Source organism: Hyperolius riggenbachi, chromosome 2, assembly GCF_040937935.1.
Source record: "Hyperolius riggenbachi isolate aHypRig1 chromosome 2, aHypRig1.pri, whole genome shotgun sequence".
In the NCBI taxonomy this organism is placed as follows: domain Eukaryota; kingdom Metazoa; phylum Chordata; class Amphibia; order Anura; family Hyperoliidae; genus Hyperolius; species Hyperolius riggenbachi.
In genome coordinates this window covers 411,161,901-411,184,783 of record NC_090647.1, presented here as the reverse complement: position 1 = coordinate 411,184,783, position 22,883 = coordinate 411,161,901, and the positions used below count along the sequence as shown (strand labels likewise).

At 44.9% G+C, this 22,883-nt stretch overlaps 1 protein-coding gene across 17 annotated transcripts in view; it reads right to left on the bottom strand.

The window, feature by feature from the left end:
• CASK (calcium/calmodulin dependent serine protein kinase) overlaps nt 1-22,883 on the bottom strand; it is a 461,253-nt gene that overhangs the window by 393,356 nt on the left and 45,014 nt on the right. For all 17 annotated transcript variants that reach the window (XM_068269833.1, XM_068269836.1, XM_068269834.1 and 14 more), the window contains exon 2: nt 904-1,016. In XM_068269833.1, the coding sequence (XP_068125934.1) occupies nt 904-1,016 (113 nt within the window). The remainder of the gene's footprint in view (nt 1-903; nt 1,017-22,883) is intronic.

The window sequence follows — 22,883 nt, the reverse complement described above, 5'->3', positions numbered from 1 at the left end:
TTTGCTTGGACCTTCCCTTTAAAATATCTGCAAATTCTATAATGTGGAGCTTCTAGGCCCAGGGAAGAAGGGAGGATCTGGGACTACAGGTTATGCTGTACGAGGATGCAAATGTTATATGCTGGATTATTAAATTAATTTATGTACGCCGGCTAGGGAAACATATCAAAATGGATTCACAAACCAAATGAAAACAAACTATTGAAAATTGAACAAGAAGCAGGTTAAAGGAATTGTTCATAGGAAAAGGAAAGAAGCAGATGTCAGCCATGTCATGACGTCATAAAAGGAATAAATACTATCTGAATTTATCTACGATCTGTCATAAGTAGCAGCAAACCAGAAGAATGAGGCAGGTCTAGAGAACTGCAAAATCGAAATGCCACTCTATGGCTAGCCTTGCTTGCAGATTTCTAGTACAATTTTACTTGCGTAAACTTAAAGGAATTGTCAGTAAAAAAAAAAAAAAAAAAAAAAAAAAAAAAAAAAAGGGAGGTTCATTTACCTGGGGCTTCTACCAGCCCCATGCAGCCATCCTGTGCCCTCAGTCACTCACTGCTGCTCCAAGTCCCCATCCACTAGCTGGTTTTGTTTTTGCCGACCTCGGGGTCGGTGGGCTGCATTGCGTACATTTTTACGCATTCCCGCTGTTGCAGGAACATTAACACATACATATTTACGCGTTCCTGCTGCAATGCGTAAAAATACTAACACGTAAAAATGTATGTGTTAATGTTCCGGCAAAAACGAAACTAGCTGGTGGATGAGGACTGGAGCAGCAGTGACTATAAGGGCACAGGATGGCTGCATAGGGCTGTTAGAGGCCCCAGGTAAATGAACCTCTCTTTTTTTTTTTTTTTTTTGCCTGACAATTCCTTTAAAATGCTTATAAAGATTTATTACCTTCTGTGCTTAACCCAGGGCTTGAAGTAAACTTTGCAACATCGACAATCTTCACAGCAAACTGCTGCCCAGTTTCTCGGTTGATGCATCTTCTAACAACGCTAAAAGGACCCCTACACAGAATAGAAAAAAATAAAGTCTTAAGATTCATCATTACATTTTGAAAAAATATTTGTTTAAGAAAATCATTTCACATACATCTCACCACAAAACCGTCATTGGTTAATAGTTCCTTTATAAAGCTGGCTAAATTACATAGGAAACTAATGCAAACATGATAAAAAGGACTTTTGCCATTCATCTTTTAGTAGCAGCTTGTGCCTGGCTGTTGAAGCATCCCCAGCACAGCTCTCTGGATAGTGTACTGGGTAAAGTGTACCTGAGATGCATTAATAGTCTGTATTTATACTTACCTCCATCCCCATGAGCTCCGTGGGCTCCCTTGTGGTCCCCCTCGGCCGATCTGTTCTGCCAGTAACTTGCCTGGTAATCCAGATGGTTGTCCCCTCCAGGGCATGCACATGCACCCGTTGCACTCCTGCAACCAAGAGCTTTCTGTGCGGTAGAGTGGGGCCAGCACAATTATCGGCCAGATAGCAGCAGAACGAAGTGGCCGAGGAGGACGGCGAGGGATTTCACAGACCTCACAGGGTTGGAGGAAGGTAAGTATAAATACAGGCTATTAGTAGATCTCAGGTTACCTTTAAGGGTACCACCTCTGACATAGTAGACCAGGGTTCCAATCTTGGCTCTTCCTATTCAGTAAGCCAGTCTCCTTGGGCAAGTAAAGAGTCATTGGGCAAGACTTCCTAACACTGCCTGCTGAGAGCGCCCCTAGCGGCTGCAGCTCTCAATCTCAGTTCGACAGGAGAAAAAAAAAATGCAAATGTTAGAACTATTAACTGGCAATGGTGTTAAATGAAACCAGAGACATTTAATCTAGCAACTTTTATACTTACCTAGGGCTTCCTCTTGGTCCCATGCAGGCCAGACTAGAGTCGGCAAAAATGAAACTACCGTAGATTGCTGCTGGGGACCGGAGGAGCCATGAGTGACTGCAGGGGGCTGGTAGATGCCCCAGGTAAGTGAAACTCATTTTTTTTTCTAGAGTTAAGGTTCCCTTTAATAATGTTGCTGCAAGTACAGAATATTAGGAATCGCACTCACAATATGCAACTTTTGCAATACTTTTTTTTATTGTTATTGGCTTTCAGGGACCGTACCCTGTCTAATGCTAACTGGTTCCCTTCAGGTTAAATTCACTCTCTGACACCCAATACTGACCTCCACTTTAAAAGTAAATACTGGCTAACCAAATAAAAATGCAGGGCATCACTTTTCCCATCACTTCCCTATCTGGTAGTAGTCACTTTTGGCTGCCTGTTTTTTTCAGCTTTGCGCACAGGCTTGTAAACACTCAGCATGCTCATTAAGTACCAGGAAATGAACTACAACTATTGAAAAAATTAAACAAAATAAATACATACATTTAGAAAGAAAGAGCCCTGAGACTTTACAAAACATCAAAAACCCAAAACATAGTCCAGATTGTAATCTATTTTTCAGTTTTCTTATATTTTTTTAAAGTTCTCAGTCTTCGTTTCTATTCAGACTTGCTTTCCTTCATATATTTGAAAATAGCACAATTTCCTAATATGTTTAAATTGGGGTGATTTTGCCTGGCAACTGCAGCAACCATACCCACATGTCCTTGCAAATTCGCCTGCAGCATTTCCACACAAATACATGTATCACTTTATTTTCAACTCAAATTTGCACGGAACATCCTAGGCCTATTCATGTAATATATGTTGCAGACATGGCAGGAACTACGATTGACCACTAGATGGAATAATGCAAAAGCTAAAAGATCTGAAATATCATCAAAGTGTGTCAATACAAATTCCTAAAAGATCTTTAGATAATTACCTCCATGACTTCAAGAGAACCAGAGCTGAATAAAAAAGTTTTTATACATACCTGGGCTTCCTCCAACCCCATCCGCTTGGATCACTCATGCTCTGAAGTGACAGGACCTGGTACAGGAGCTGCAGACAGCAGACAGTTGGGGCCAGTCTACGCAGAGGTGCACCCTCTACGTATCTCTCCAGCAGCTGCTGGAGATATACACAAAGAGCGCAATTATCTTACATCAGACTGGCCCCGACTGGCAGATGTGACCCCGGTACTGGAGCTGCAGACAGCAGAGGACCGCGGCGTGGGTGCGATCCAAGCGGATGGGGCTGGAGGAAGCTCAGGTATGTATAAAAAAAGTTTTTTACTCAGCTCCGGTTCTCTTGAAGGTGCCTTTAAATGGTACAATCGTCTGAACGATCGACCTGCCAATCTAATCAGTTGGAAATGATATAGTTTGGGCTCACAAACAGTAAAGGTAGCCATACACTGCTCGATTTGCCATCAGATTCGACCAACAGATAGATCCCTCTCTGATCGAATCTCATCAGAGAGGGATCATATGGCTACCTTTACTGCAAACAGATTGTGAACCGATTTCAGCCTGAAACCAGTCACAAACTGTTGTGGTGGTGGTGCTGCTGCCGCGCCCCTCTCCCCGCCGCATACATTACCTGCTCCGCCGATGCGACTGCCCCCCGGTCACCGCTGCTCCGTCTCCGCTCTGGTCTCCAGGTCTGGCATGCTTCACTTCTTCCTGCCTGGCAGGAAGTTTAAACAGTAGAGCGCCCTCTACTGTTTAAACTTCCTGCCGGGCTAGAAGAAGAGAAGCATGCCAGACCCGGAGACCAGACCAGCGCGGAGACGGAGCAGCGGTGACCGGGGGCAGTCATGCCGGCGGAGCAGGTAATGTTTGCGGGCTCTATTGCGTCGGTTGTCGGGTACTCGAACGCCGCTAGCGATGCGCTCCCTACCCGCGGGCGATCGACGGTAATTTTCCACACGGAGCGATCGTCGGGATCGGACGAAATGGATCGAAATTCGGCGTGTTGCGGGAACGATGTGACAGCAGATTCGATCCCAGTGATCGAATCTGCTGTCGATCTGGTGGGAATCAGCCTAGTGTATGGCCAGCTTAAGGAAAGCACAATTGATCCAATCATGCACAGTGGAACCAGTAATTTGATCATTGTTGACCAGTAACACCAACGATGTCCGATACAATCCATCAGACCACAACTCCAGATCACATACAACTCAGTATGGCACACACTGAAGTTATTTTGTAATAGTTTTACCTTAATGTGCACACGTTTTTCAATTAGTACATATAACAAAAGCAACTGTGTACAAGCTTTTTAGAGAATTTAGCACTGATATCTTACACAGTGATTCAGATTTAAAAAAAAAAAAAAAAAAAAAAAAAAGTCAATTACTGTCCCCCAGAGTTCCTAATTTAATCATCGGATTTTCAAACTACAGTATGGGGATCCGCATATGGCCCACCAAGCCTTTTTTTACTGGTCCTTAGGAGTTTAAGAATGCATTAAATGTCAACGACCTTGCCATAAGTGTGCTGACTCACACAGCATCCCTGTACTATATGCAGATCAAAAAGGTGCCCATTAACAGGTACATCAGATGCAATCTTGCCAATTTTTACGATCAAATTGTACTAAAAACTGCGCAGTGTGTGGAAAAAAAAACAAATCAATGAAATGCTCAATTTGAATAGAAAATGTAATCAATCCGAATGTTGGATTTTATGATCAAATTGGAAGAGAGGAAATGCCCTAATCAACCTGTTCATGGGAACAATTGATAATTACCTTTTTGTGCACCAGGGACTTTAGGGGGCAATAATCATACAGGGAAATCTGTCTAATATGTTTTATGGGGGAAATGCTGCCTTATATGTTTTTTTAGGGCGGAAAGATTTTTAGAGAAATGCTGTCAAATGATATGCGTTTTATAGCAGGGCTGTGAAGTTGGAACAAAAATCATCCAACTGCGACTCCTCAGTTTAGGATACCACAGACTCCTCTAATGTGCATATAACAATCTTGTTGATTGAAAGTATGTGACATAAAAAGGCATTTCATCACTGCCAAAGATTAGGTATTTTAAAGCTACATTAAGATGGCATCTGCCCCGTCAGCCATCCTAGCTAGTCATTGCCAACGTAAATGCCTCAAGCATATGATCTGTATAAGGGCCTAAGTGGCCCTTCATCCATCTAATTAGCTTTGCATTGGTGCTATGCTGGTAATGAACACCTCTATATGTGCACTGCATAGTGGTGATACTTAAACTGCTCCCTTACTCTACTGCAGGAGTCGTTGATAGGTTTTTAGGCTCCATTTAGAGTGCTTGGGGCCCTCACACAGACCCCAAGCTCCTTAATTACGCTACTTTATCTGTTATAGAAAAGGCCAGTGCCATTACTGCAATGGGACGTAACTTCACTATGCGGCGGACATAGCTCATACAAAGTTTCAGTGAATCTTATTAAAACACACAATTTCTTGTGGCATTCTAACTTTAAGGCTGGTTTCACAGTGGGACGTTACAGGCGCACGTTAGTGCAGCCTGTAACGCAGCCCACCGCACAGCAATGAAAAATCAATGGGCTGTTCACAGTGCCCACGTTGCGTTACACAGTAACACTGCGCCGTAAGTCAACATACTGCATGCAGTACTTAGTAAGCGGCAGAGCCACGTTAGACTGCTTGCACATGCGCTGTAATGTTGGAGAGGAGAGCGGCCAGGCACATGGCTAATTAATATTCACTGCACTCAGTGACGTGCAGTGTTTACTTCTTGGAACGGCCGCTCTGTGCGGCGATTGGCCAGCGGGACCACGTGATGCCGCATGCGTCCAAGAGTGCGCTTTCTCAGACGTTAAGATAATCTCTGGTCCCTGACAATTTTAAAAGCTCAACTATTGTCCCAGCTCCTAAAAAATTAAAAACACATGGTCTTAGGCTCCTTTTACACTTAATCCGCTGCATTTGCGTTACGTTCTTTCTCACCAGAGGCTAGTTTCAGCGTTTTTCCAAGGTAGAATAAAAGTCCATAGACTTATTTTACTTTTCACACCTAAAGCAGCTTTTTTGGGACGCGTTGCGTTTTGAAGCTCCCCAGAGCTTTTTCAAAGCGGTTTACAGCCGAAGTTGGCTTTTCGCGTTTCAATGATAGTCAATGGAAAACGCCAACCACAGCGTTTTCAAAGCGTTTTACAGCTGACTTGTTGACTTCTTTTTAAAGAAAAAAAAAAAAAAAAAGGATGTTTTCATGAGCTGTAAAACACTTTGAAAACGCTTTGAAAACGCTATGTATTGGCATTAAAGGGATACTGTAGGGGGGGGGGTCAGGGGAAAATGAGCTGAACTTACCCGGGGCTTCTAATGGTCCCCCGCAGACATCCTGTGCCCACGCAGCCACCCACCGATGCTCCGGCCCACCTCCGGTTCACTTCTGGAATTTCAGACTTTAAAGTCTGAAAACCACTACGCCTACGTTGCCGTGTCCTCGATCCCGCTGATGTCATCAAGAGCGCACAGCGCAGGCCCAGTATGGTCTGTGTCTGCGCTGTACGCTCCTGGTGACATCAGCGGGAGCGAGGACACGGGCGTGCAGGCGCAGTGGTTTTCTGACTTTAAAGTCAGAAATTCCAGAAGTGAACTGGAGGTGGCGCCGGAGAATCGGTGAGTGGCTGCGCGGGCACAGGATGTCTGCGGGGGACCATTAGAAGCCCCGGGTAAGTTCAGCTCATTTTCCCCCGACCCCCCTACAGTATCCCTTTAAGCAAAAGGCAGAGTTTCAACCTTTTCTACCACAGCCTCTAGTGTGAAAGAGCCCTTAGTACACTTTTTTTCCCTGAGATGTAACAAAACCTATTTGTTACAATCCCCACAAGCTAGCATTCGCAAAAAAAATAAAAATAAAGAGTGCAGCACTCTTTTCGCAGATGCCAGCATGTGGGGATTGTAACAAATCGTTTTTTGTTACATTTCAGGGAAAAAACGTGCACTAACGCAAACGCATGCCCAACGCATCAGATTAAATGTAAAAGGTCCCTAAATGATTATAGGCCTGTTGCCCTCACATTATTGGTCATGAAAGTATTTGAAAAACTGATAATTGTTCACCTTAAATCACAAATCACCTGCTAGACTTTCTGCCATTTGCCTACAGGTATAATAGATCTGAAGATAATGCTGTAAACGTGTATGCATTGTGTGCTAAAGCATCTAGACACTCCAGGAACCTACATCAGAATTTTATTTGTAGATTTCAACTCTGCATTATACCATCTGCATAATACCATCGCTACTTCACAGCAAGCCCTTCCAGCTACACATACCTGAATCCATCTGCAAATGGATAACCAATTTCTTAAAGAGAGTCTGAAGCGAGAATAGATCTCGCTTCAGACCTCATATAGCAGGGACACGTGTGCCCCTGCTAAAACGCCGCTATCCCGCGGCTTAACGGGGGTCCCTGTCCCCCCAAATCCCCTCCGTAATGCGGGGGATCGCTTCCGCATTGGGGCAGGGCTAACCGCCGCAGCCCTGCCCCACGCGCGTCTGTCAGCGCGTATCTCCGCCTCTCCCCCGCCCCTCTCAGTCTTCCTTCACTGAGAGGGGCGGGGAGAGGCGGTGATGCGCGTCTGATAGACGCGCTGGGAGGCAGGGCTGCAGCCGTTAGCCCTTGCCTCCAGGAAGCAAAATCAGCGACCAAGTCTGCGAACAAGGTTTGCGGGGGGTGGGTTGGGGGGTCAGGGACCCTCGTTCAGCCACGGGATAGCGGCGTTTTAGCAGGGGCACACATGCCCCTGCTATATATGAGAGCTGAAGCGAGATTTAGTCTCGCTTCAGTGTCTCTTTAAGCGGCAGGAGACAGCATGTTAGACTTGTGAAATACACATCAAGCTCTTTGACAGTCAGTACTGGTGCATCCCAGGGCTGTGTGCTTTTCCCACTGCTCTATTCACCGTACACCAATTATGCAGGAGAACAGAGGCGCCAAGAGGATAAAAGGAAGCTAAATGAGCTTAAAAAAACAAATTCTTGGTGAATAGAGGAGGCAGTGGTGGACTTATGCAACACGTTTCGCAGGTTTGATCCCGCTTCATCAGGCAACAATGGAGCAATAGCATATGTGGCCAGTAGAAGAGCCAGGCACCTCTGACCTACTGACCACATATGCTATTGCTCCATTATTGCCTGATGAAGTGGGATCAAACCTGCGAAACGCGTTGCATATTTGGAGTTCATAAATAAAATATATTATATAGCTGAAAGAACTGACAGACTCCGGCACTCCTCATAGAATCTTCTTTTATTGAAGCCACAAAGCACAGGTACAAACGAAAGCCCCTATGTCTACAGCTGTTTCACGTGTAACCACGCCTCTTCAGGACACGTGAGGCCTGACACCTTCACTTCCTACCCCACCTATATAAAGGTATCCCCTCCCACCACCCACCTCTCTCTCACAAAGGGGGCGGGGGGAGACAACCATGAACATATTACAGGTTAAGGTGACAGTGTAGTATAACTTGAAATCCTACCTAGAGCTTTTACTTAAAAAAAAATGCATTAACCTCATCCCTCTCATTAAAACCCAGATTCCCCAGAGCCTCAGTATGTGAAATCATCCAGGCCTCCCTTTTAGAGAGTCAATCATCTCTCAAACCTCCCCTGCCGTCGCCTTGTACAATTTCCAAGCCTGCAAAGGAGAGACACTCCGCATTGCCACAATGGCTTTCATTTACATGCTCTATCAAACGGGTAGCACCTACCCAGTTTTTGATAGATCTTATAAATAAAATATATTGACTGTCTATACTACAGTCGTTGTGTGTCTGCTTGGAGGAGGTAAGTCCACCACTGCCTCCTCTATTTACAAAGAATTTGGATTTTTAAGCTCATTTAGCTTTCTTTTATCCTTTTGGCGTCTCTGTTCTCCTGCATAATATTGAGTCCACCCTGGGTGGGAGGGTTGAACCCCCTTTTTCTCATCTACAGAGAGTGACTTCTTATTCCTGAGTGGGGTCAGGAAAATCTCCCCACCTGCTTTTACGGTGGTTGCCTAATGGTAACCCTGGTTTGTGAGTATTAATATTTACTCTATCTAGTAACCATTTACCAGTACATATTACACTATTGGGGCTCTTGGTGTTCCTTGTTTTTATCACTTTACACCAATGACTGCATCTCCACAGATCCATCTTAAGGTTCTGAAGCTTGCAGAGGATACAGCAGTAGCTGGTCTCATACAAAATGGGGGCAAGTCTGCATACAGGCATGTAGTGGGACAGATTTCCTCCTGGTGCAGCAGCAGGCAGCGTCTTGGAACTAAATGCTCTTAAAACCATGGAGATAATAGTCTTTAGGAGATCTCCCCCCTCAGCACCTCCCCCTAACCATAAATAGATCTACAATGACCCAGGTAGACTCGTTCAAGTTTCTTAGGTCCACAATCTCCAGCAACCTAAATTGGGACAACAATACTGTCAGTATCATCAAGAAAGCGTAACAGAGGATGTACCACCTATGTCAGCTGAAAAAGTTTGGCCTACCATAAAAATGAATGGTGCAGTTCTACATTGTAACCTCTAAATCAATCATGACATCTTCTATGACTGTATGGTTTGGCTCCTGCTCAGTACTAGAAATGATGAGACTACAGCGCATCATAACAGTGGAAAGGATAATTGGCTGTAGCTTACCTTCCATGCAGGATTTTGACACTCGGAGGTGCAGAAAGAGCAACCAACATTCTTCCTCACCCTGCCCACTATCTTTCAGCTCATGCCTTCTGGCATAAAGGCTGGTCTACACGTAGCGATCCGGCGGCTCGATTAGCTGCCGGATCGACTCTTCCGCATCCCTGCGCGTCCCCGCTTGTCGGTCGGATTCTATACCCGCTCGTCCCTGCTTATCTTCCGCTCGATTCCCTGCTATTGTCCGCTTGCGGGGAATCAGCCGCGGCGAGATCGGACCCATCGGATCTTATCAATCGAGCCGCACCAGCGGCTCAATTGATAAACATCGGCACGTGTAGACCAGGCTTAAGATTCCGGTCAATTGCAGCTAAGGGCTTAGACCCACTAGAGCATGTTTTTGAGCGTTTAGGCTGCTTTCACAGTGGGACGTTACAGGTGCACGTTAGAGCAGCCTGTAACGCAGCCCAACTGACAGTAATGAAAAATCAATGGGCTGTTCAGTGCCCACGTTGCGTTACATTGTAATGCTGCGCGTTCTATGAATCTGCAGCATGCTGTGCGTAATATGCGGTTTTAGCTGCGTTAAGGTTTTGTGTTTTGTGTGCAGGAGAGGAGGAGGGGAGAGTCTGCCATTTTGCCTAGCCACATGGCTAATTAATATTCACTGCACTGCAATGCCTGTTCTCTGCCTGCTAGCACTGATTCATATGAATAATTATTTGCCTGCTAGCAATGATTCATATGAATCATTGCTGGTTCTATCGAATGAAAACGGCGCACCAAGAGCCGCATAACGCGGCTCTATGTAGCGTCCACCTTTAGCACCACCATGCGTTGCGTTAAGCGACCTTAACGTCCCCTGCAACGCAATGTCCCACTGTGTAAGAGCTCTCAGGGATCGCTTTCAACCGGTAGCAATTTCCCTAAATGCTCCGCCAATGTAAATGGATGGGACAGATTCCACTAGAGCGATTGCGATTAGGCAAATCACAATCGCATTTTGGGAGAGTTTTCATTCTAATGTATTTTATAGGAGCAGGGAAATCACTTCCAAAGAGCTACCACAAATCACTAGCGATTGCGTGAGCTCTTTGTAGTGGGTCCCAGGCCTTAAATTTATAGACACAGGAACAGTTTTCTATCAGTCGGTAGCCATGCTTAAAGGGAAGGTTCAGGGTGGCTGTTAAAAAAATAAAAATGCCCATCCACTTACCTGGGGCTTCCTCCAGCCCGTGGCAGCCAGGACGTGCCCTCGGCGCCGCTCCACAGGCTCCCGGTCCCCTCCGGTGGCCGACCCGACCTGGCCAGGCCGGCTGCCAGGTCGGGCTCTTCTGCGTTTCAAAATGCGCCTCACGGGGGCGCGCTGACGTCATCGGACGTCTGCCGGGCTGTATTGCGCAGGTGCAGAACTACTGCGCCTGCGCAGTACAGCCCGGAGGACGTCCGATGAAGTCAGCGCGCCCCCGTGAGGCGCATTTTGAAACGCAGAAGAGCCCGACCTGGCAGCCGGCCTGGCCAAGTCGGGTCGGCCACCGGAGGGGACCGGGAGCCTGCGCAGCGGCGCCGAGGGCACGTCCTGGCTGCCACGGGCTGGAGGAAGCCCCAGGTAAGTGGATGGGCATTTTTATTTTTTTAACAGCCACCCTGAACCTTCCCTTTAATGCAGAACCATGCTAGAACTGGAAAGCATTACAGCACAGAACTGAAAATTAACACTTCTTACCCTGTTCACTGCCACTTACAAACTGTCCTTGACGTAATACATACATATACACTGTCTGTCTTTGTATAGTTTTGTTTGTGTCTGTTAAGCAACTGCCAAGTCAAATTCCTTGTAAGTGCAAACTTACTTGGCCACATAAGTGGATTCGGATCAAAACAGAATTGTTTGCATCTCACTGACCATTCCTACTGTTATGACAACAACTCATTGGGCTTTATTCTTACAGCAGAGATGTTTATTTATTATTTGTAAAGATTCCTGTATACACAATCAGATATTTATACTCGACTGCTTTAGGGGGCCCTTTTTCACTAGCTGCAATCCGCTTCAGTCGTGTTGCTTAGTTTTGTTTTTGAGGAGGGATCTGTGAGCAAAGCCATTTCTCATATCAGTCTTTTTGGTCTGCACGTTTTATCCCACTATTGGTACCGCAACAACAAAATGTATTGTAGCTTTTCTTCCACCATGTGGTCTCAGAAATATTTGGCCCTCCATGACACACCACTGACCTAACTGTGGCCCCTACCATATTGCATATTAAAGTGATCCTTAAGCCAACTGAAAAAAATGAGATTTACTCACCTGGGGCTTCCCTCAGCCCCCAGCAGCCAATCGGTGCCCTCGCAGCTCCGCTCCGATGTCCCAGGACCCGCCGGCGAGCACTTCCGGTTTGGTCGTCACCGGCCGACAGGCATGGGAACGCGAGTGATTGTTCGCATTCCCAGCCTGTAAATCGCCCCCTATGCTGCTATTGCAGCCTCCTGGTCGCAATAGCAGCATAGGGGGCGATATACAGGCTGGGAACGCGAACAATCACTCCCGTTCCCATGCCTGTCGGCCGGTGACGGCCAAACCGGAAGTGCTCGCCGGCGGGTCCTGGGACATCGGAGCGGAGCTGCGAGGGCACCGATCGGCTGCTGGGGGCTGAGGGAAGCCCCGGGTGAGTAAATCTCATTTTTTTCAGTTGGCTTAAGGATCACTTTAAGTGCATCATAACCAGGGCTGTGGAGTCTGTACAAAAATCATCCAACTGACTCATTTTATGAAACCACCGACTCCAGGTACCCAAAATTGCTCCGACTCGACTCCTTAGTCTAATTTTTACAAAGGTTATGGATTTGGTTCAAAAATCATCCAACTCAGTTTACTGAAACCACCGACTCAGACCCCGACTCCAGGTACCCAAAATTGCTCTAACTCCACAGCCCTGATCATAACCACACACACACACACACACACACACACACACACACACACACACACACACACACACACACACACACACACACACACACACACACACACACACACACACACACACACACACACACACACACACACACACACACACACACACACACACACACACACACACACACACACACACTGAACTGTAAGAAGTTTTTGTTGCTGTAAGAATAAAGCCTGAGTCACTAATAGAGATGGTCGATAAGATGGAAATAATTCTGCGTTGATGCTGGTGTATGCAAATGTATACACTCCCTTTTGCTCATGAAATCAAATAATTTGATATGTTGCTAAAATTTGGTTTGAGGACTACTAATTAAAGGGTACCCGAAATGGATTAAAAAGGTTTTAGACATACCTGAGGCTTCCTCCAGCCCCCCTCAGGCTAATCCAGTTGCTGTCCTCCTCCGCCACCTGAATCTTCTTCTACGAGTCCTGGTAATTCAGCCAGTCAGCACAGTCCGGCCACGTGCCGCTCCCACAGCCAGGAACATTCTGCACCTGCGCAATAGTGCTGTGCAGGTGCAGTACGCTCTCAGCGGCGGAGTGTGTGCATGTGCACTATGCACCAATGGCTCAAGTACCTGGACCCATACCAGAAGATCCAGGTTGCAGAGAAGGACAGCGAGGGACTGGTTAGCCTGAAGGGGGCTGGAGGAAGCCCTATGTATGTATAAAACTTTAATTTCATCTGTCTCAAGTTTACTTTGTTACACAGTAGTACTATACTGTACATATGCACTCCCCACAGAGCTGCAGGGAATCCACTGAGAATGTTGTGCACATTGAACACAGAAGTGTGGTCTATCACCCATAAAGCTGGTTCAGATTGTGCATGAAGATTGTGTTATAGAGGAAGAAGCTCCCTGTCTCCCTGCAGAGTACCTGCACACTCTTACATGTACCCACAGTCCCATTGCCTATGGCCTGAGAGATGTTCTTTGTTCCTGTCTTCTACAAGTACTCTAACCAATGACTAGTTTTAGTCTATGACTAAAAGTATTAGAGGCAGAAGATCAGCCGGCTAGCCAGGTAACTGGAATGGTTTAAAAGAAAATAAATATGGCAGCCTCCATATCCCTCTCACTTCAGTTGTATTTTAAAATTCCTAATTGTTGGCAGTTAAGAGATGCATTTCATGTTACATACTTTCAATCAACAAAATTGTAATATGCAAATTAGAGGAGTCTGAGGAATCCTAACCTGAGGAGTGGGAGTCTGAATTATGTACTGATTCCACAGCCCTGGTCTCTCATCCTGGATCAGCAGCTCAGAGTGTGAGGAAAAGTGTCTGCTGTACCAATTTACAGTGCTGTGTGCCACCTAGAGGATGCTGCCTGAATTACATGATTCAGGTTTGCAGCATTGTCTGGCCAGTTCAGATAGGAGGGGGAGTGATGAGAGCAAGGAAGACAGCCGGGCAGAGCACCTGGCTGATAGGGCTTGTAGCATCCACTTAGAGGAACTAACATATAGTAGAATGTAATACATTACTCATGATACCCAATGTTAGCTTAATTATCCAGGTTTCAGCATCAGAAACACTATGTATATATTGCTGTATATTGGCGATAAATTGTCATCTTCTGTTTAAAATAATTTTTCAATACTCTGCAGTAAAAAAAAAAAAAAAAAAAAAGAGGCCTAAATCAGGGAAAGTAAAGATTTTACTATGTGCAAACATTAGCAATTGTGTATGCTCCAATACATTGGCCAACAATCAGCCTGACAATTAACTAGGCCAAGAGCATTGTTCTATTTTCTCCTCCCACTACACCCCCATCAGTCCTCGTTCCGCATAGACTAGTAACACGCCTGTATAGCCGTGGCCTTACAATGTCACCCAAGAGATTAATCCTGATACGTGGAGGTCAGTATGCCTCAGGTGTGTACGTTGCAGTAGGCATTATGATTTGACAGCTCAGAATCTCTTGCCGACTAAGGCTAGGTTCAAATTTGCGTTAGCAGTCAGGATTTTCAGGACCGGATTCGGAACATACTGTATACTGTACAAACGGAACGGACATTTGGCAATCCAATGATAGTCTATGGATGCGTACATACTCGTCCGTTCCAAGCAGACCTGATACGGACTCCGGACACTTTTCCAACTTGCTCTATTTTTCACGTACGTCGGATCCGGCCGCCGCACCCGGACCGGATCCTGACTGTACCATCCGCACAGCTGAACCGAAGAGAAAAAACGGAAAGGAGGCAACACACTGGCTATAAAAAAAATCTGGACGTTCTACCCACTTTCTATGCGTTTTCATGGGCCCTGCGTTTAAGGAGTGGAGCAGCAATGACTTGTGGCTGGAGATATTTGGCAGCATGTCAGACGAAGAGGTGAGGCCCTACACACCTGAGGACCTGATTCTACAGGTGCAGCAGCTACCTGTCTGGTGCACCCACCATCTCCTGCGAGGAGCACGCCTTCTTCCCACATAGTATAGGTAAAAATAAAAAAGGAGACAATTTCCAGGTAAAATGAGTACAAAAACACTGGATCCATGGTCCAAACTGCAGTCTCTATATCCAAGGATGGTTTCCACACGTCAGGCTGTCTCCAACAATGACCCCAGAACTTCTGCAGACCTCCCAGACCCCAAGAATTTACATAGTCTGTATCTCTTTAAAAACGGATCCGGATATCAACCTGATCACCTATTGATGAAAAACCGGATGCAAACGGAACGGATCCGGACCGGATCCTGAGTGCAACCGTACGCATCCCGCCCCGATGCGCACGGAACTGATCCGGACATCCGTTCCGTTTTTTGCAAAAACGCAAGTGTGAACGGGGCCTAATCCAGCCCCCATGGCAGACTCCAAAAAAAATCCTTTTGTTTCAAAAAGCAAAGTATAACAAAAAAAAAAAAAAAAAAACAAACAAAAAAAAAAAAAAAAAAAAATACTGAGAATCCCCCATGAGAAGATTAAATCCCTTACCCCTTAGAGACGGGCATAGGAATGGTCAGAGTTAGTTGGTTATAATACCTGCTGTAAGTGACAGTTAAATAGGAAAAACCATATAAAACATCTGAAGAATGGGCTAAAATTCCTTTGGGAACAATTCACAATTTGTATGAATCAATACCTCAGAGAATTGAGGCTGTAATTTCCACAAAAGGTGGACCTACACCATATTAAAATATTTTGTTGATTTTCAAGGGGTTTCCATTATTTTGTCCAACCCCTGTATATATACACACACACACACACACCCTAAATACTCCTGCGTCATCCTGTCCCTGTGTCCGTGTGTTGCACTACTGCGCATGTGCTGGACGGACACCTGTTGGGACAGGACGACGGGGTCAGGGCGAACGGTTGCGCACGCAGGGTGGACAGGTCTGCGTGCATGCGCACTGATATGCGGCGGTATATCACACACATACATATACATACACACATACACACATACACACATACACACACACACAGGTCCTTCTAAAAAAAATTAGCATATTGTTATTTTCTGTAATGTACTGATAAACATTAGACTTTCATATATTTTAGATTCATTTCACACAACTGAAGTAGTTCAAGCCTTTTATTGTTTTAATATTGATGATTTTGGCATACAGCTCATGAAAATCCAAATTTCCTATCTCAAAAAATTAGCAGATCATGAAAAGGTTTTCTAAACGAGCCATTAACCTAGCCTAGTTAAAATTTACTCCCATAAGTCAGTATGTGTAATTTTACTATTTGGCCACACAATGTCCCCACTGAGTACTTCCTGTTCGCGTACAATAAGTATGCAATAGAAAGTAATGTGTTACATTGTAACTAGGGAACAGGCATGGGCTTAAAATAGTCTTCGGGTGATCAGGATAGTTACTATCTGGATTTCACCCAGTAATGCTGTGCTGTGCGGGCTGGGCAGGGGTGGGTCAAGCTCACCTGTCTGACGTCTTCTTCGCTCGTCCCCTCCCACTATGCATTCCAATGCGCCATCACGTGATTACAAACACTTCCTCCTTCCAGGTTGAAGGAGGAAGTGTTTGTAATCACGTGACAGCACATTGGAACGCATCGTGGGAGGTGCCGAGGGACGAGCGAAGAAGACGTCAGACGGGTAAGCTTGACACCCATCCCCCCCGCAAAGCATCACTGGGTGAAATCCGGATAGTAACTATCCGGATCACCCGAAGACAAATTTAAGCCCATGCCTGCTAGGGAAGTGACGCAGGCATCAACGGATGCCTGCAATCAGGTTGGCCTAGAGGAGAGATTGATGAATGGGAACTTTGTTCCCATTCATAAATCAAACTTTCGGCGGTGGTAAAGGGTGTGCGGGATTAAGCACGGCGGCTCTATTTAAAAATGAACACGGGTTTTGAACTAAAACTGTGTTCATTGGGGGGCGTGGCCTGGCTATGGCGCTGTGAGGACGCGCGGCTCTTAGCTCCTCAGATCTCCACGGATCCTGCTTAAAATCCTGTCTCCTGTGTCGGCGATTTTCACCTCCTGCTACGAGGCTGTACTCTCCCCACATCCAGGCTGCTTTCGAAGATGCAGAAACCTGCCGCTCAGTCGCCGCGGCCCATCACAGAGCGGCTGGCGAATTTCGCACATGGAGCGGCACAAGATGGCGGCGGCTCGCTGCCCAGACGCTCTGGAAGCTCCGCTGAAAATATGGATGACACTCTGCCGTTAGATCCGGGAGGCTCTTCGACATCATGCCCTGGCTCACCATTAACTACGAACAGTGAGTACCCCAACGCTACAAGGCCAGATGAACCCGCGGCCTCCCTAGCTGACATGGCGGATATATGCTCTGACACAGCTGAGGAGCCGTCTAGGCTGCAGTTATTAGAGGCCATATCGGAGCTTAAAACTTTTATCACCGGCAAATTCGATACTGTGCAAACAGAACTGTCGTTTGTTAAAGCCGATATGCTCAAAATGAGAGACCGAGCTAAGGAGGCAGAGAGGAGGATTGGGGTACTGGAGGACGAGGTCAGGCCTATGCATACAGATATAGCCTACCAAAGCAAGATAGCTGACGCGCATACGACCAAACTTACTGACCTGGAAAATAGATCTAGGAGAAACAACTTACGATTCGTTGGCTTCCCCGAGAAGTCGGAAGGAACTTCTCCTGAGGAGTTTCTGGAGGACTGGGTTACCTCTGTGCTGCCGAACTTTAAGCCATCTAGAATGTTCTCTATTGAACGGGCCCATAGAATCCCTGGCGGCCTACCTAAGCCAGGAGCACAACCGCGCCCATTAATAGCAAAATTCCTTAATTATAGGGATAAAGCTGCTATACTGAATGCTACTAGACAATTGCGTGAGCCTCTGAAATATAATGACACCCAGATTCATATATATCAGGACTTCTCAGTGGAAATCCAGAAGCAGCGACTTGCTTACTTTGACGTCAAAAAGCTCCTGCGTGACAAGCAAATTCCGTATAGTATGGTGTTCCCTGCTAAACTGAGAATCGTATCTGAGGATAAAGTCTTGTTCTTTGCTACCCCAGGAGAAGCTATGAACTGGCTTGAAGGCAAAGGGTCTGACAGACAACGTCGTAGACAGCCGAATCGTTAACAAATCCTTTTTGAAGCTTTGTTTTACATTTCTTACCTCCTTTTTGGAAAGAGCACTTGCCTTTCCCTAAAGAAGCACTCTGTTGGTGCTACGGCAGAACATCTTTACCTTTATCCTGCTATTTGCAGCAATATTTGTCTGTTGCGTATTACAGTTATATCTGTCGCATTATACTTTCTCAAGGATATATGATTAGATATGCAAGTATGTGATTAACATTACCTTCATTTTACAGGCAAGGACTCATGGTCTTTTCGTATCTTTATGCTCCTGTGTTTGTATGGGAATCACTTAACACAATCAGCTTCATATGCTTCTGGTTAACAGGTTAGAGTGTATGGCCTATAATGAACGCAGCATCCTCTATAAGTGCCGACATAGGTTAAAGTTTTCGATGTTTCATGAAGTGGAGATCTGGAGTTTATACTCTAGCCTCACACTCCATTTATGCCGCTCTGGTTGGGTAATAAAGCGGGTTGTAGTTGGGGGCAACTTGCGGGGTGGGTTAGGGATGTTTGGGGCTCAGATAGGGGGTGGGGGAAAGGGTTTCTTGACAGTGCTTGTGATGAGGATTTCTTTGTATCTCCAGACGGATTTAACATAAAATGTGAATATTTCTTGAAATTTGATAATGGCTGACCTCCAATTGATCTCATGGAATGTTAGGGGAATGAATAATCCCATTAAAAGGCGCCTGGTATTGGATCATCTTAAAAAATGTAATCCCCATATCCTATGTTTGCAGGAGACCCACTTAGTGGGATCTAGATTAGCAGCGTTAAAGAAACTTTGGATAGCAAACGTATATGCATCTCAGTATTCCACATACTCCCGTGGTACGGTCATTATGATTACCAAAAATGCGCCAGTAAAAATTTTAACAGTTCATACTGACCAATTGGGGCGCTTTGTGATTGTGCAGTTACTGTATGAGGGCCGCCCCTTAATAGTGGCCTCTGTCTACGTACCTCCCCCATTTCATGCAGCTGTTTTAGAGAAATTATTTTTAATAATATACGGTTTACCATCTAGCCCTATTCTAATCTGTGGAGACTTTAACGCTGTGTTGAATCACACTCTAGATAAATCTAGCCCAGGGGAACACAGGGGACAATCTGCTTTTAAGGATTGGGTTGCTAAGCATAATATGTTTGATCTATGGAGATGGCGTAATCCCACTAAGGTTGTATACTCCTGCTTCTCTGATTCTGCTGGATCTATGTCTCGATTGGACCTGATATTGGGCTCTTATGATGCTTTAAACGGGGTTAAGAAGCTGGAGTATAAAACACATGGTATCTCTGATCATACCCCTGTAATTTGTTCTGTTAGTTCTTGCTCTCAAGCAAATGCAAGCTCCTGGAAAATGGGCCATATTTGGTTACAGGATGAAACTGTAGTTAGTCACTGTGTTACCATGATGAATGAATACTGGCATTTGAACAAAGGCACTGCCACTCAGGATATCTTGTGGGACACATCCAAGGCCACCTTAAGGGGACATTTCTCTTACATTAAAGGGGTGACACTAAAGAATGATGAAGCATATATTGGCAGGACCGAGTCTGCTATAACATCTGCCAAATCTGAATACGAGCATTCCCCTTCCTCAGATAAGTACTCACTTTGGGCTAAAGCAAGAAGGGATCATGAAATAACTCTACTCAAGAGGGCTAAGCGCCGTGAATTTATTACGCATCAAAGAATGTTTGAATGCGGAAATAAATCAAGCAAACTCTTGGCATCTATGCTTCGAGCTCAGTTCACCTCGATATCAATCCCTAGAATTATATCATCTCAAGGGATTGAATATTGTACCTCTGAGAATATTTTGGAAGAATTTAGGTTATTTTATAGCGATCTGTATAAACAAGCCCCTTTATGTGATCTACCCTCTCTACGCGGTTTTTTACTTGATTGCCAACTACCAGGGTTAAATGATGAAGATAGACAGCTACTAGATGCCCCACTGACGCTGGGTGAGGTTACTGCAGCGATAAAAGATCTTAAACCACTTAAGGCCCCGGGACCAGACGGAATTCCGGCAGAATGGTACATTAAAAGTCTTCTCCTCACGGCTCCCGGTTTGCTCCAGACATTCAACAATGCCCTGGCCACAGGTAATTTGCCGGACTCTATGCGGGAGGCCCACATTACGTTATTACTTAAACCTGGGAAAAATCCTGACTCCTGTGACTCCTACCGTCCTATTTCTCTGTTAAATACAGATATTAAAATATTGGCCAAAATTTTAGCTAGTAGATTGAAGCTGGTTATTGGAGAGCTCGTCTTTCAGGATCAGACTGGTTTTATTCCATCACGCTCTACCAAATTGAACCTCAGGCGTTTGTTTACTAACCTTCAGCACTCGCATGCCAACTCTGGCTCCAGAGTCCTTCTGGCTTTAGACACCAATAAAGCATTTGACACGGTATCTTGGCAATACCTCCATGAAGTGTTATCAGCGTTTAGGTTTGGTGACACGTTTAAAAAATGGGTTAAATTATTATATACCAATCCCCGTGCTCGTCTCCGTGTCAATAGACAGCTATCATCCATATTTGATATTGGAAGAGGCACCAGACAGGGGTGCCCCTTATCACCCCTATTATTCGCATTGGCCATGGAGCCCCTAGCCGCATTTATCAGGGAAGATTCTGGGGTGGTTGGCTGGGTTATCAATAATGTTCACGAAAAAATCTCCCTTTACGCGGATGATGTTCTGTTATATCTGGATGGACCTGGGGCCTCATTGCATAGAGTGCTGAGAATCTATGAGAAGTTTGGAGATATTTCAGGTCTCAAAGTAAACTGGTCAAAATCCATTCTGTGTCCTGTAGACGAGTTATCCCCCAGCTCTCTACCCCCTGATCTTCCGCTCCAAGTCAGCACTTCCTTTAAATATTTGGGCATATGGATCACACCCTGTAACAAAGATTATATCAAATATAATTTATTACCCGTTATACAAAATATAGAGGATAAATTAAAAAAATGGTCATCTTTACCTCTAGACCTCATGGGTCGAGTGAACACTATAAAAATGATAACTGCCCCCAAATTATTATACGTCCTACTTATGTCCCCGGTTTGGGTTCCCACCCTAATGTTTAATAAAATCAATGCTTTGGTTAAAAACTTTATTTGGGCGAATCGTGCTCCCAGATTATCACTGGACACACTTAGACTACCAATATGCAAAGGGGGGCTTGCTCTCCCTCACTTTCAATTATACTATTTAGCGGCTCAATTAACGTACATATACAGATGGCTGCACTGTATCAGGGATGATGCGTCCCTCGATGCAGAAGCTGACATCGCTTACTCCTTTGAAACTCTATGTAGTTATATATACCGAGGAGAGGGGTTCTCATCCACGGAGTCAGATATCCTCAAATACTCCCTCAGAATTTACTATAAATGCCAAAAATTGGAGGGTGAGAGGAAAACCCCATATTCTCCTAGTGCTCCTCTTTGGTGCAACTCAAACTTGCCTGAATTTCAGTCCTTGGAGAATGTGGGATTCTGGGTTAAAAGAGGGGTTAAATACCTTAACCACTTATTTTTACATGACAAATTTAAATCCTGGCCCCAATTTGTTACCGAGTTTCACGTTCCAATTGCAGCTCGCCTGCAATATTTTCAACTCCGTCATGCTACTCGCTCCCAGTTTGGTGGTCTCGAGGTTGCTTTACGTCCGGGCATTGTTGAGTCATGGTTGTTAGACAGGGACCCTGATAAGCTAATTTCTAGATTTTACTCTAATTTGCTGACATCAACCTTTAAAAGGTAGACTGACCAAGGTCAGGTCCAATTGGGAAAATTGGGGGGAAGAAATCTCTTCTGCAGACTGGGCTGATTTTGAGGAGACCTACATGAAGACTGTAATTAGTTCAAGAGATAAACTCATTCAAATTCGTTGGCTCCATCAATCATATTACACTCCCCAAAAGATCTCTAAATTCTCGGCAGATACTTCTGATGCATGTTGGAGATGTAGGTACAGCCCAGGTGACTTTAAACATATGACATGGGACTGTATGGTGATTCAGTCCTTCTGGAACAAGGTGACAACTTTTATAAATAATGAGCTCAGTATTCAAGTGGCTTCCTCTTATAAAAATTGTATACTAGGTATGCTGGAAGATGTTCCCTTAAGTATTAAGGAAAAAACATTAATTCGCCTACTGTTCTTTTATGCCAAGAAAACGATATCCATTGAATGGAAAAATTCTACTGAACCTTCACTGGCAAAGTGGAAACAATTAATAAATCTATCACTTCCATTCTACCAACTCACTTGGTTGATAAGAGGGTCTAATACTAAATTCTCTAAGATTTGGGGGAAATGGCTTAATAATGTCGGCACAGTTAGTGATAACATGGATATTACACCTCATGTTCTTGATTGCTTATAAACATGCTATGTTTGCACTGTTCTGGAGACTAAGTTTTAATGGATGATTATTCATATTTTCATAATTTATATCTTTGTATCGATAATAACCATATGGAAATAATTCTCTGATACTATGTATGTCAACATCACTTCGCACTGTCAAGTAATAATTGTTGGTTTGTTATAAAAAAAACAATAAAAAGATTTTCAAAAAAACAAACAAAAAAAAAACAGTGTTCATTCTTGGTGGACATGTACAGATTGGCTCAGGGGACTTTTGTCCCCTGCAGTCAATCCCCTCTTTTGCTGGTTATGGCACGATTGTGGGCATCTGCCTGCACGATCACGCACACAGCTCCTCAAACTGCAGGGACGTGACAAGCGCGTCCCTGAGGCTGTAGCAG